General features: G+C 41.2%; 1 protein-coding gene across 6 annotated transcripts in view; it reads right to left on the reverse strand.

Annotated features, from left to right (window-relative positions):
- PIKFYVE (phosphoinositide kinase, FYVE-type zinc finger containing) overlaps nt 1-14,843 on the reverse strand; it is a 63,191-nt gene that overhangs the window by 33,068 nt on the left and 15,280 nt on the right. For 5 of the 6 annotated variants that reach the window (XM_021531311.3, XM_021531312.2, XM_021531310.2 and 2 more), the window contains 6 exons: nt 13,943-14,032; nt 10,876-11,014; nt 8,098-8,255; nt 7,199-7,310; nt 5,385-5,532; nt 4,727-4,894 (listed from right to left, as the gene is read on the reverse strand). In XM_021531311.3, the coding sequence (XP_021386986.2) occupies nt 4,727-4,894; nt 5,385-5,532; nt 7,199-7,310; nt 8,098-8,255; nt 10,876-11,014; nt 13,943-14,032 (815 nt within the window). The remainder of the gene's footprint in view (nt 1-4,726; nt 4,895-5,384; nt 5,533-7,198; nt 7,311-8,097; nt 8,256-10,875; nt 11,015-13,942; nt 14,033-14,843) is intronic. The other variant, XM_021531313.2, reaches the window with a different exon arrangement.

Below are 14,843 nucleotides of genomic sequence, written 5' to 3' on the forward strand. Positions count from 1 at the left end.
AAAGTCTCAAGTCCAGAACAGTTGAGTGTCCTGGGGAATCCATGCTGACAGAGATGGACTCCCAGAAACAAAGCAGTGCAAGAGACAGATCACTTTACATGTGGGAAATATAGTTAGAGCCTGGTGCTAATAATGCCATGGTTGTGGATTCAATCCCTGTATGCACCATTCACTTAAAGATTTGGATTTGATGGGTCCCTTCCAACTCAGAACATTCTGTGATATCTGTGAAACAGGATGAAGCTCCACTTATTACCCTCTTTTAGCTTGCTAGATCTTGATGCTTCTTGCTGACAAAAAGCTTGTTTTCTCCAGAAGCCATTTGCTTTTGTGCCTTTAGTTGGCTCCTCATTTAAACAAAAAGGGATTTTACAATAAGAAAGAGCAGTAGGCCAACTGCTTATACAGCACAATTACCTGAAGCCCAGAGCCAACCCTTTATCATCCCTCCTGACAATGCTTCAGATCCATCACAAATAGAACACAAGGCCAGGCTGCTTTCAGATACCAACAGAAAGCAACAGAAAGCTGACAGGACATAAACAATCACAAGGCTCTGAGCAGCAGCACTCAGGAGGCCCCTTTCATGCCACCATTTTAAATATCTGAGCTTGTTTGCAAGTAGATACTCGATAGAGAATACATGTACCAAAGAGAAGTTACAAGCCTCCTTGTAGATTCCTGGTTATTTGAGATTTCACTCATCTCTTGCTTAGTTTAAGAGTTCAGCATTACAATAAACTACTGCTTGATAAAAGCTGGCCCACCCTCAGCACTCATTCACTCACCGACTATCTAGAGAAAGTCACATCATGCTCTACCTACACAAGAGCATGTATATTAGCACTTCCATCCCTCTCCATCTTGCAACAGCCTCAGGGCATACTTCTTACCGTAAACATACTTAAATTAGGTCTGGCACAGACCCCTGACTGGCACAGCCAAAGCACACTTATTCCCAGCTGAAACCTAACCTTAGTTATGCTCTGGACAAAGATACAGGTAGCACTTCCAAGCCACTTCCAGATTTGTAATGATCTAGGTTCTTTCATGTAAGTGATCTTTAAGATCCCTTACAACCCAAACCACTCTATTATTCTTTTCAATACAACTTCAGCTCCTGACATCACTTCTGATTAGTTCCCCAGGAAAGTTCCTGACAAGGAAATATACCATACCCCTTCTTAGCCCAGACAAATAACACACTCATAAGTGTGAGTCTGAGATGGTTTAGGGTGGCTAACACGCACATTTCTTACCTCACATCATCCCTACATGCATCATGCACCACCAAATGAGGAAGGGGGATGGGGAAATATTCCTGTAGCTTCTTTTATAACCTGAAAAACCCAAGCACCTTCTCAAAAGAAGAACCAAAACCAACAGCACACTGAGCCTTGGCAAACAAAACTAAAAAGGAACTGCATACTCTTACTTGAATCATCTTCTCTTTCCTCCTAACTACTTTCAAGCATCAAAACCACCCAAAATACCTCATACCATGATCAAGGATATCTGTCTGGAAAGATGTTTATAAAACAGAATTTCACATATTGTTAACTGTATCTCTTCAGAAACAGCAACTAAACCCCATATATAAAATTTATCATGTAACCTCTTCTCCCAGTTTAAATGCAGAAAATAACCTTATTTTGTTTCCCCTTCTGATACATACTATGTCTTTAGGCAGATGATATTATAAATGAGTCACTATACTCAGCTAACTTGGAGTCACCCAAATTTCATGGAACCATACCAGAGTTAGTCAGCCTATAACACCACAAGAAGTTCTACCATTAGAGTATACACTCTGTGCTAAATCACAGCTGGTGGATACATCACCGGCCCTTGCTTCAAAGCAGCTGACTTCTGTGACTCTGGGAAATTGCATATCCCTTAATCATTCAAGAAATCCTTGAACTGCTTAGATCAAAGCTGACCTGAACTTCCAGCACTTGATGTTTTCTATTGTCAGTCCTCCCCAGAATGCAATTACTGGAATTTACACAGTCCTAAGGAAACTGAATTACAACTTCAAAAGGAAGGTGGGATCTTCAGTTTCACTTCATTATTTCAAAGGAAGTCAAGTCACTGTCACCCAGTCTAAGGAGAAGAGACAAGTCCAACACAATCAAGATAAATAAGTGTGTGCATAACAATCATAGGGAAGTTACTGATGCTGACAGTTGCAAACACCTCATATCACTGATTAACTATAGAACTCTGTCCTTAAAATAACCACCCATTTTACACAAATGCTTAACTATCCAGTTTTGGCTGTCTAATCACTGTGATATTCTAGCATCTTTTCTTGAATTTAGCCAGGATAATCAGAAAAACAAGGTAAAAATCTTCATATTAACTTTATTATATAAAGCCTCTGACTTTAATAGTTACAGAACGAAATTTCAGAAGCCATGTATTTCACTACCATGGGAAATGCAGCATTCACTGTAGGGTTTTGTCCCTCCTCACTATCCACAAAGTTTCAGTCTTTCTATTGCCAAGAAGTATTTCTTGCTATTCAAGATATTGTAACTCATTTTAACTTGTTGCTCCCTGGTTGGGTCTTTAGTTCTCTAGAGATTATCATGCCAGGAATTATAAATACAAACAAAATAAAAAAGTTTCACTAACTTCTCTGTATTTGCAGATATCGATTTTTCAAAAAGCTGCAGGATACCTACCTATCCAGAGAGCACTTCCATGACAATTCCACTCTATCCCAGTTCTGGGCCTATTACTGGTACTGTCCCCTCAAGGGAAATCCATTCTCTTGGAAGAAAATGTTACCAGTTTTCTACTGCCAATTGCACTCCCACAGAATAAGCTGGTTATTAAGAGACCACGTTTCAGGAACAGATACCAAACACCAGCAGAGATTCACCACAGATATCAGAGTGCTGCCAGCATAAACAATTCAAAGGCAGTAGTCTTCCTCCTTTCAGTCCCTCATTACTTGCCTTTTCCACTGATCTTCTCCAAGGTCTCCACCATTAAAAACTTTCTCACAAGAACTCACAAGTTCTTGTGTTCAGAGTTCTGGCTTGTGTTCAGAGTTCTGGCTCTGAGCAGCCTTGATTTGGTCAACTGTTTCCAAGAGCGAGAGGTTCCCTTATATTTCCCCTTCATAATGTACTGCTCCTTGTATAAAGGGATAAAGAGTAAAATACGTTTGAAACCAGACAAGAACCCTGCAAGTCCTTTAACATTTGGCAGAACCAAACTGACTATTGTCTGCTTTATTGTCATCACACACTGGTAAAGAAACCTGCTACAGCTACAAATTCATTGGGTACTGCAGCACACCTGAGCCTGTTTCAGCCTCACTTAGGCCAGCACCCCTCCTTCCTAAAAGGAATTATTTGGTATATCTTCCTCTCTTCAGCTTTCCTTCCTGTAGATGCATTAGCTTTTCATTTGATTAGGGGATCAGCTGGAAACAAATTGAAAGGAACCAGTAATGAGCAGGTGTCAGTAGTGCTGACAATCCACTCACAATTTTGGATCATCTGACATAAACTCAAACTTTTGAAACTGTTCTGCTGCTCTCTTTGGCAGAAAACAAGCAATTAGAATTCCTTCCTTCTAGGCATATTTTTAGCAAATAACAAAAAGTGACTACAGTAGGGATCAATAAATGCCTCCTCTAATTGGTCTCATTCTGCCCCACATGTCTAACACACTTGGAAAGTCAGCTATGATCACGCCTCCTCCCTCACTGTCTTCATACACCATTCAATTTCAGAATACGCAATCTGTATGAAAGTTTAAGGCTGCTGTTCCATTCTGATTCATAGCAACACAGGATCTGCTAGACTTTATAGAAGAATTAATTAATTAGGAGTGCAAATTATTTAGCATTGGATTATCTCTTAAAGTCAGAAACACTGAAAGGCTGGGGTGAACAATAATTAAGAAACTACTTATAAGCCACCAAAGAAACAAGTCTACAAAGCTGATGTAACCTTATGTAAGGAAGCAGAGCAAAGACATCCACTACTACCCAACATGAAAAGTAATTAAAATATACTAGACCCAAGCCAGTGGCAAGCCCCAGTCTCACACTTAGAGAATGCAGTTGTCAACAGGCAGGCACATATTTCTTCCATAAAGGTGTTGGTTATAGAGTCTTTCAATTTAGTCCTTCTTTAGGGGAAAATCCTTTCAAAAGTATTTGATTTCTTCCTACTAAAGTGGATGATCTCTTCTGAAGAAAGGCTATGTATATGGATTAAGTTAGGCCTTCTTGTTTATCAGTAAGATTCTTCTGTAAAATGTAAGCTTATTAAGGTACAATTTTAAGTCAGCAGAGAACTCTTCCAGGTTAATCTTGTTCTTTTGTTTTCTGGGGTTTTATTTCTTGCTTGCTGTTTTAAGTTCCATCTCCAACTGTAGAGTGATATATCAAACTGGTTTATGTGTGGATAATTTTTCCACCCCAGTTAGCCAGTACACATATATGGATCTGTCTACTATGCATGGGCAAGAGACTTTGCTTCAATGGCAAAGAGAAAGTCACAGGGGAAGTTACACACTCTGCAGAGAAGGTGTTTCAACAGGTCTATTGAGCCTCCTCAGAGGTGAGCACATCAAAACTGCAAGCAAGTGCCAGTTAAATATTTTCCCCTCTGTAAGACAGCTACATAAGCAGTGTCCAAATAAGTCAGTAATATTAGGGCCAGCTCTCCATCATGTGCAACTCCAGCTGGTGACTACCTCATACCTTTTTGGTCGGCAGGGTGAGGGGGCACATGTGGGTACTTGGAGTGCTTCTTGATATGGAAGTTCACGTTGTCCAGCTCCACGTTCAGGCTGATGGAGGCGGCCGAATCACTGTCCATTGTGGACTGGAAGCTGCTGACTGAAGTGCGCTTGCTAGGGCTGGCGGAGTCTTTTAGTGTTGGGTGAGGGGAAGATACAGGGAGGAGAAGGGTTCAAATGGGTATTATGAGGGTACCAGAGAGGAGAAAAATTGTCTTTAATACATAAAGACTAGTGTACAATAATACAGGAATACGTATTTTCACAGCTCTAATCTTGTCTTCATGTGGGCATGCTGACATACTGAACATTCTTTAGTGCACTACTATAGGGCCCAAATCAAGCAGAACTCTGCCTGAGAAACAGATGGCAGCAATTTACATGCTTCTCCTTCACTGGAAGTTTGAAGCTTTACCAGTTTCACTAAATTCAAAATACTGTATCCATTGTGAGAAAGTGGAACTCTAGTCCGGCTATAGCTTTCCTAGATCCTTATGGCCCCAAGCGCAGACACAGAAACACACACAAATAAAGCAAGACATGGTTAACCTACTAAGTCCTGAAGGACTGGGAAAACAGAAGAGAAGGCAGAGTGAGAAGAAGACTCAGGTGAAACTTACTGGCTGAGTTGTCTTCCCCTTCATCAGCAATCTGCTCTGTGTCACTGTCATCAAACTTGATGTCTTTGAACCAGGATGGCTCAGAGTGGCCCTCTACAGAGTTCACAGAGTCACTGTCTGGAGATGGGGTTTCTGAGAACTCTGTGCTCTAGAAGACAAGGAAGGGAAAAAAGTTATTGAAGTGTAGCTTTGCTGAAATATTAAGCAGCCTACCACAAATGCAGGTCAGGCATTTTAAAATAAAAGGATACTCTCAGTGGGCTAAGCCAAGTTAGTCATAGAGTTACCTGCTTTGGTGTGAAGTAGGAACTCTTTGGGACAAGAAACAAGTACTTCTTTACAATTCCCAGCTTCTACCTACACTCTGCTTCTAAACAAATTGTGACTAAGTGGCACTAAAGGATAAGTTTATTATACTGCACATTTTCTGTCATCACATCCAGTTAAGCAGTTTTGAAAGCTTCCAGCCAAGGTGGGTGACAGCCTTATCCTTCATCCAGAAACCAACATGCACAGCTTTGGTGGAGCCTAATTCTAAGTTACTGGAGCAATTCTTTAACTGATCAATGTAGCCCCGAGAGTTTCAACCCAAGATGGACTCTAGATGGGCCTACTGTGTCAAAGCAAAGATTAGCCAGATTGCCAGAGAACCTGGAGACTACCTGAGTAATTTCCATCAGCCTTCCTCATGCCTCTAGGCACCTCAAAACAAAGTTATCATCATCATGCCTTTGGCTGCAGTGAGTGCAGCAAGCAACACCATTTCTCCAGACTCTTGTCCTGAAGAAGTGAGATCAGATAGTGCTTCTAGCTGATGAGAACAAGAATTTACTTTAAACATATAACATAAGCACATTACAAATAGGGATGCATAAGAACTTGCTAGTTAAAGGCAAGCTTTTACCAGGACACTGAGACAGCTGACTAGCTGAGATATCAGATGAACCCCAGAGCACTCTCAAGGGAAGTCATATGACTGTGTCCATATGACTGAAATGCATGAGGAAGACAAAGGTTATTGGCTGCAAGCTTTGTCTGAAGCCCATGGGACAGCTAAGCCATTCGTCATTGTAAGAAGCTGAAGAACACAAAAGGCTCTTAACTGAAACTGAATGAGTTAAGAGAGGCTACAGAGCTATCTTGTTCAAGCTATAAAACCCAATCACTCTCAGGCTCTTACCCCTCAGTAGGCTTGATTCCAATGAAATACAGTAGGACAGAATCCCTGGTCACTAGTTCCTGCCTCCCCTCAGGCAACTAGTCCTGTTTGGGAGGCATGAGAAAGACCTTGTCCTAAACTTGGATCATGTGTCTAAGGTACTGAATTCCTTATTACTCCATCACTGGAGATCAGAAGGTTACCAATACAATATATCTAAAATATCCACTTGGAATTTTTTTAAAGGAATTTTGAAACAGAAGATCACCATTGCATCTCCATCACCAGTAAGTGCATACAGATTCTAAATTCTGCACATGGCAACAAATGCCACAGGCACAGACTGTGCCACCTTGATCTCTGTGGAAGATGTCCACCATGAGAGGCCTGGCTCTGAAGACCCTTTCCTTCACTTTAGGCAGCACCATATGTAACATCTCATTCTCCACAGAGGACAGCCACAAAGCTTTCTGAGCAACTGAAATTTCCTCAGGCTTCAACCCACTAAAGAGAAAGGTCTGGCCCTCTACTTTCTGTACAGGAGACCTGATTTAGAAAACATATCTGTAGCTGTTGAGAACAGGATTAGAAAATATTCTGGTTAACAGCCAAATCCAAGAAAAATGGTATCTTTCAGCTTTCCCACTCCTTTTACCTGCAATGGTCTGTAGAGAGCATATTCATCTCTGAAAAGCTGATCATGATGACTGACACATTCCAGCCAACGTCCATCAACCAGTGCCTGTCCTATTGCAATGGCCTGGACCCTGAAGTATAATAGAGATGGTTTTCTATGTTTTGCTCTAAATACATATGGTTTATGATACAAGCACACTACGAAAGGGGAGAGTAATTTACTATGCACTATTTGACCTGTTGGTATTCCATTCCCATGTTTACAGAGACACTATTTACAATACTGTGGTGAGGCAGCACAGTGTACTAACACAAGCATGGAGCTAAATAAAGAGACTGCCAGTACTCTAAATTCAGCTGAGGTGTCCAACATATAACTAAGACATGTTTGTGCTCCTCCAATATTGTTATATATACTGATCATCTCTGAGGGAGGATTGTTGCTCTACACTTAAGAACCATCTCAATTTTATCCCATTATCATATTATTAAATACACAAGATTGCTTATATTCACCTACATGGTTAAGAGTCTGCCAGCTCCACTGAAAATTCAGCTATCAAACACTATTAGTGATCTCTGATCCCAGAGGCAGACTTGCTCTTTGGAGTACCAGTGAACACCTTTGGACAATTTTTGTAACACACATGCTGTTCTCCATATGAGTGACACTAGTCCCATAGCTACCTCTCATACTGGTTTCCAAACCAGACAGCCTCCACGCCCTGCTGTTCTGGGGCACATGGAGTCAGACTGCAACCTGCTCCAGGGTAGGCAGTAAAGGGGAGATTTGAATTTTCTCTCTCATCTCCCTGCAAAGGGGCCTATCTCTGCATTTTAAGGTACCCTAGATCAGCTCAAACTCACACAACCTCCTCTATACAGAGGACACCTGTTGTCTCAAAGCATCAGGGTTACCTTGTGGTTATGTGCCCGTTTCTCATGAGCCAGTTGACCAGTTCTTTGCCCACAATGCAGTTGGGATGTGTCCGCAGCCAGTAGCGATGGTCTTGAAATTCCATACCACTGTTATGATGGCAGATTTTCTTCCACAGATCTTTCAGCTGGACTGAGTCCTGGACAAGAGAGATATGCTAATTAATTACCAGTCTATCTCAGCACTGGTTCCAAGGGCATCAACCCAGGCCTTCAGATCAGCTTCTAGATCAAAAACCCTCCATAAATAGGCACAGAATCTAAACCACTCAGCATAACCTATGCAAAGGTGCAAACAGAAATAGCAAACAGATACAAAATCAGCTCCTTATTTCCTTCCATTCATATCCAGTTGAGAACAATAAAAAATCAAAGTGGATACCCTTAGAGATAAGGGAGTTTTGAAGAGGCAACATTTTGTATTGCCTGCAAAATACTTATTTCCTCACTACTGCCCCCTTGCACCCTACTCTCAAACTCAGGAGGTGTAAGAAACAGAGGACATCATCCTTGGCAAGAAGGTTTTCCTATACTATCTGTGCTCAGCCCATGTTCAATATTGTGAATATATTAGTCCAGTATCAAGACCAGATATAAAGCAAGTACTTAACACAGCAATGTTCACTGCTAGGATACTATCTCTTACTGAGGATCCAGTTTTGTATTGTCCAGTTTTTATGAAGCTTTTCTAGGCATTGTTAGCTTGTGAAGCTTTTTTTTTTTAATAAAAAGGCTTATAAGCTTTTTTTAGGCACTGACAGCTTTGGCCACTAAGAAAAAAAATGCGTGTATTCCTCCCAACTTAATTAACCTTTTTTGAATCTGTGAATCTCTTCCCCTCATCACTTGGAACACTTCAATCTATATCTAAAACCTACTTTGGAGCCTGCTAAACATGTGTGCCAACTCTTCTGTAGGCTGTGCTCCATCCAAACTGAGCTGTTTCTCTGCACTTAGCCACTTCTGTCTTCCCATATGTGCCCTCGATTAGCACAAGTCATTATTACAGATGGAAACTGGAATCTGGAATTATTTTGACCAAGCAGCAGACCATCCCATGGTGCGGAGAAAAGATGCTGCAGCTCACTTTCTCAAATGCCACATTTGTTCTGTTTTTGTGTAACAAAACTTTAATTAAATATTAACTGGTTTCAGCTCTCAAATTAACTGTCACATTATTGCATTTTGCAAAGGGTGCCCTGAGGCCCAGGAGTTATGCTCTGCTTTTATTACTGAACTGGCTTTCTGCTTTCAGTCCAGCAGTGGCTGTTCTGGGTATTACCCTAAAACCAATGGCAGCAGCTCTCCTTCCCCAGGTACAGAATCAAATGGATCATTACCAGAACGCAACAGGATCACACAATTTGAAGCAACTGTAGTCTCCACAGTTCAGCTGTCCTGAACTGGTGAATAAAGTAAATGGAAGAAATAGGCAGAACAAAGCAAATCCTTCCAACTCAAGGATTTTGACCTCTAGTTCACTGAAGTGTGTGCTTATCCCAGTGTACATACAACCTTCCCTACCTTTATTTCATGAACAAAGTTCATTAGTCTTCCGAATGAACTAGGTTAGGCTGTAAATTAACTCCTGACATAGAGTCAACTCCACACAGTAAGAGTATTAAACAAAACAGTAGGAATGCATAGAAAAGCCTTCATTGACACCATCTTCTGCTCTTAGATGAACAAAAGAGTACCAGTCTTCTTCTTCCTCAAGAAAGAAAATGGACCAAAAAAATCAAGCCATGTGAAGCCAAAGAGTACCGAGACATGAACATCTTGCTTCAAGTTGGATTCATATAGGTTTGAATTTCCTTTTTCCTGAATTAACATACATCTGTGAAGCAGGGTGGTATAAAGACATGCCTTAATCAGGTTTCTCCCTCAGGTGGTTATCCATTTACACAGGAACTCAGAAAGGAGTTTTGCAAGTAAACAGGAGTTAGTGTTTCTACACCCTCAGGCACACTTGAAAGCATACTGCTGACAGCAGGCAGAACCTGGTAACACAGAACGAGCCCGATTTTAAAGTGGCAATGGAGCGCAATCTTGAGTCTTCTAATGTGTGAAAAATACTGCCTTCCCTTCTCTGCAAGTTCTTTGCCTTATTCGTTGGAAACACTTCCCTTTCCTTCCCTCAAAGAAACAAAACAGATTTTTTCTGTTTAGAAATTTATACAGTAACTGAAACCTACAACATTGCCTCTGGGTAGAAAGGATAATAGGATTACGCAGAACACCAGTGCACATTGACTTTTTTTTTAAAAAATACATAATTACAACCTTCTACAAAATCTTTTACTTATTCTGCAAACAAATGTTTTGGCCCAGTAAGCTATAAGGGCTTTAATTTATTCATTATGGTGCAACTATTTCAAAGCAGCCATTAAAAGCTCCTGATTTAAAGCTCCAGGCCTATGAAAATCTCAACTTGAAGAAATACAAAAACAGGTCACTGCATCACAGCTGCAACCATGACAGGTTTAACTCAAAGAGCCACCATACACCAGCTCCATACTTAGCAAGACTAAAGTTGTAAACATTTGTATGCAAAATCCTATGAAACTATGATTTATTTCAGGAAGACAGTAATGTCCAAAACAACATCAATATTCTCCATCTCTGCTCCCCCTGGAGGAGAGGTCCAGGTAAGAGTGCTTAGAGAAGAGCTTTAAAAGGCAGTAAAATACTCCTGCTGCATGACACAAGGCAAACCTCACTGTCTTCACAGAGCAGGGCAAAGAGAAGCATGAAAGATACCAGAAGGATTTTGCGCTCATCCTCGCTGGTCTCTGCCTTCATATGAGTGCGAGTGGCCTGCGGGCTGACTGACGTCTCGTAGGCAGGCACCATGGGCGACCCTGACCGATCCAGAGACAGGTTAGTGATGCTGGCTGACCTGCAGGGGAACAGAGAACAATTCAATTTTAAGTATTCTGGTGCTTCACCAGAACAGGCCTCTTAGTATCTTATAGCATACTAAAAACCAGCTCAAGCCTAGGACACTTTACTTTTGTCAGTACAGACTGCTTAATTCTTTCTCCCTTGTCAAAGCAGAAGAAAGACTCCCTAGGAAGCAAGCGAATTGCTTTGGAACTGCTAAGGTATGCATAAACTTCTGTAAAGATCTTGTATGATGCAGTTGGAACTAAGTTTAGGCTCACCAACTCATACATGTCTGTATTTAAAATGACTGGGGAAGGGATGGCATCCTCCAGCAGTTTGGAGACAAGACAAACGTCAGCAAGGGTAGCCAACACCCAGATCCCTGTAACAGAGCACTAAGACTTCCTCCTCTCCTTGTCCCATTTAAAATTCCTTGTCCTCAGCTCTCATATACACAGCTGAAAGCTTGCAGAGTCTGAAGTTTGAGCACTTGTTCCCCAAAGTGACTAAACCATCTTCTGAAGCTGGAGGTCACTGCAGCAGGCAATCCCCCTTGTACTGCAATATGGAGCACCCCCCCTATCTTGGCCCAGCTGTTAGGAAACCTTTGCTGTGCACTCCAGCACAAACACACCATTTTGCAATTATCATTGCAAAGTTACAAATGCAAACAAGTTCCAGATACCTTCTGTTCCATTAACCAACAACTAGACCTGAGACTCTGAATAACCAGGGTGCAACTTCTCATACTACAGAAGCAATTGCAGTGTAACCTTCAGTGCTAACAGCACTCTCAGGAGTGAGGATGGAAAACATTTCTGCATATATCAACAGGGAAACTCAAAATACCAGTGCTAAACTGACTGAAGAGGCTTGCACCAATCTCATGAAAACAGTTGCCAGCCTTTAGCCTTTGGAATGAAACTTTGATAACTTCAAAGAGCTTGCTAACTGGCTAACAGACATACATAATTATTCCCAAAAATTCTCCATGGATGATGCGGCTCAACCCAAGCATGAAAAAAGTAATGCCACCCTATTTCAGTTTTTATACTGCAGTTATGCACCTTAACAGAAAGCATCCTAATGCATAAGATGAGACTGACATGGAAGTCCATAACTAAGCACTCTTCCAGTTATTTTACAACAGCTGCTTTAACTGTACCACATACCTGTAAGCAGCAGAGATTTTGTATTTGGGTGTAAGCAAGTTAGAACAGTGGCATTTCACATCTGTGTCTTTATCATAAACAATTATATCTGGGCCTTTATCATATATATATTTCTTAAAACCAGAGAGGGAGATTTTGCAATGGAAATGCTTATCCTTTAGATGGACTTACAAGGGAGCAGTTTGAACCCTGATTGGAACATTTGACTGTTCTGCTGTGGTTTTCCCCCCATCATAAAAACTAAGACTGAGAACAAATAACACATTTCCACCCACACGGAAAACAAACAGCAATATGTAACTTCTGTTACCTGCCTCTAAATGCACTCAACCTGTATATTTTCTGCTTCATCTCCTCTAGAAAGGGGAATAGTCAAGCTTCTCTCAAAGAAATGGCTACAGCTGCTTTGAGAAGATCTAAAGGCTAACATCACTTAAATCAAAGCCAGTAGCTTGCTTTCCAAAGGTTCAGAATTTTTAACAGAGATGTATTATAGCTCATCATTACATGTGTCCAAACAAACAAGTACTTTTGGTGGCACCATGAACAGCCAGAGAGTTAAAATTTAACTTGAATAAGCAACCTAGGTCTGCCAGATCAAGATTAAAACCATCCTACTACCACATGTTTGAGCAAACAGCAAAAGTTTTAAAATAGAGTCATATTCAAACAGGAGGCATGAGACCATCCTCAAGCTTTCACACACTTCTTGATGTCACAGCAGTTATTTAGCATTAGACTTTTAATTCTGGACTCCTTACCATGTTTTCCCAGAACTGATTTTTGGTACTCATTTATTCACCAGTATTTTACTCCCCCAGGTGAGACCTTTGGGTCTCAGATGTACAGTCAGTGTGCATCTCCTCCAAACCACCCCCATCACCCAGAAGATAAAGGCTGCAAGCAGTCCATTCTCCAAAAGGCACTCCCAGAATCCTTCTCACCACACCCAGCATTCTTCTCAACTGAATCCCCCTGTCTTCACTGGTTCTGCCAGATCCCTCCAAACTGCTAAACATTGTGTATTCCTATAACACAAATGCAAAGAAATCACTGAATGTCCCAATTCCAGTTTTGAAATCTAGGTTATCTTTGCACTGTTCCTCACCTTCATTTCCTTAATTTAACCATAAGGGAAGCATGCAAGCTGCACCATAGCAGTACTGTGAAGTGGGAGCTACTTGTACTTCTAATACCAGCTTATTTAGTGGGATTAAGCTCAAGTACTCACAAATTACACTAAAGGTCTCATGAACATTTTCAAGTTAATCCCATAAAGATGAACTCTTGCATAAAGAGCTATGAAAAGATTTTAGCCTGATGAAGCCTGGTAATTTAAACAAGATTATCCTTAATGGAAGAGCAAAGGATGGAGACACACACAAACAAATAAACAAAAACTACACCTCTGCTCCTCTGTGACCTCAGTCTTTTTGTTTCCCGTTACCAGGTATGTGTTACTCTCTTTTCTTGAGCTTCCTCAGAACTGTACATTTTGTAGCCACTTCTTTCCCCTCCTGTCCTCTTCACCACCACTTCTGCTTGACCAAGTCAGCATCAAACTACAGGCCCTCAGAAGTAGTACATTTGTTAACATGAAGATGTACACAAATGGCTCTTCCTTACCACTCCATATGGGCAGTGAGACGCCCCATTTTAGACATGAAACAGCGCTTTCAGTAAAAACAAGCCTGGAAACCCAGGTTTTACAGAAACAAGTATGCTAGGAGTGCATCAGAACAGAAAATACTCAGAAATTATTAGTTTACCTGTTTCTAGCTGGTGACTTCCCTGCATCCTCCTGGACAGACCCAAGGCGTGCAGACAATGTGGTAGCTGAAGAGTCTGGGTGAATCAAACTGCAGGGAAAGGAGCATGATAGAGATGTTTGAGATATTTGTGACATTCAGAACATCAGAACAACTGTAATTAAAGTACAGTTAATTGTCATGTTACCTCTCACTCACACCCAGGATTGTTAAATCAACAAGGGAACGGAGAGAGTTTTCCCGATCTGTAGGCCAAAGGTATCTGGAAGACAGTGCTCCTGTCTTCTTCCAAACTCAACTCTTGAAAAATACAGACTATTCCTAATTCCTGCATTATCGTGCCTTCCCACCTGCTTCCCCTATTTCCCTTTCTTACATATCTTCCTCTCCTATAGGCTGCTAGTAGATGCTTTGGCAGTAGATACATTGCCCCAATCTCTCCAGCATACCATCTCTGCAATCCAAGCAATGCTATCCATAGCTACTGCTAGACAGCTTTTGCCAAGATATCCTAACAACCTTCTGTAGCTGATCCCAATCCCCTTAGCCTTCCTTCTGTTTCCACCCTAGGATAAAGTACAGCAGATGTTCGAGCACCATCTAAAGAAATTCCTGTTGGCAAAACTGTGTCAGATCTAAGCCACTATAGGTCAACTGGTACAGCTACCCTGCTGTGCTCTAGCACAATAAATGCTCCTAGCATGATAAATGCTCTTCATAAGAAACTGTAAGCAATGCAGCTTTGCCTGAGTAGCTGTACTTACCCAGAGTACACTACTCCTTCACTTTTAAAGGACATGGCCCTTCAAATTAGTTAAAGCAGAAACTCTGTGCTACAACTCTTTTCGAAGAGCAGAGCGACATCTGACAAGTACATGCAGCATCAGTCTCCCTAAATGCT

Source organism: Lonchura striata, chromosome 8 (genome assembly GCF_046129695.1).
Source record: "Lonchura striata isolate bLonStr1 chromosome 8, bLonStr1.mat, whole genome shotgun sequence".
NCBI lineage: Eukaryota > Metazoa > Chordata > Aves > Passeriformes > Estrildidae > Lonchura > Lonchura striata.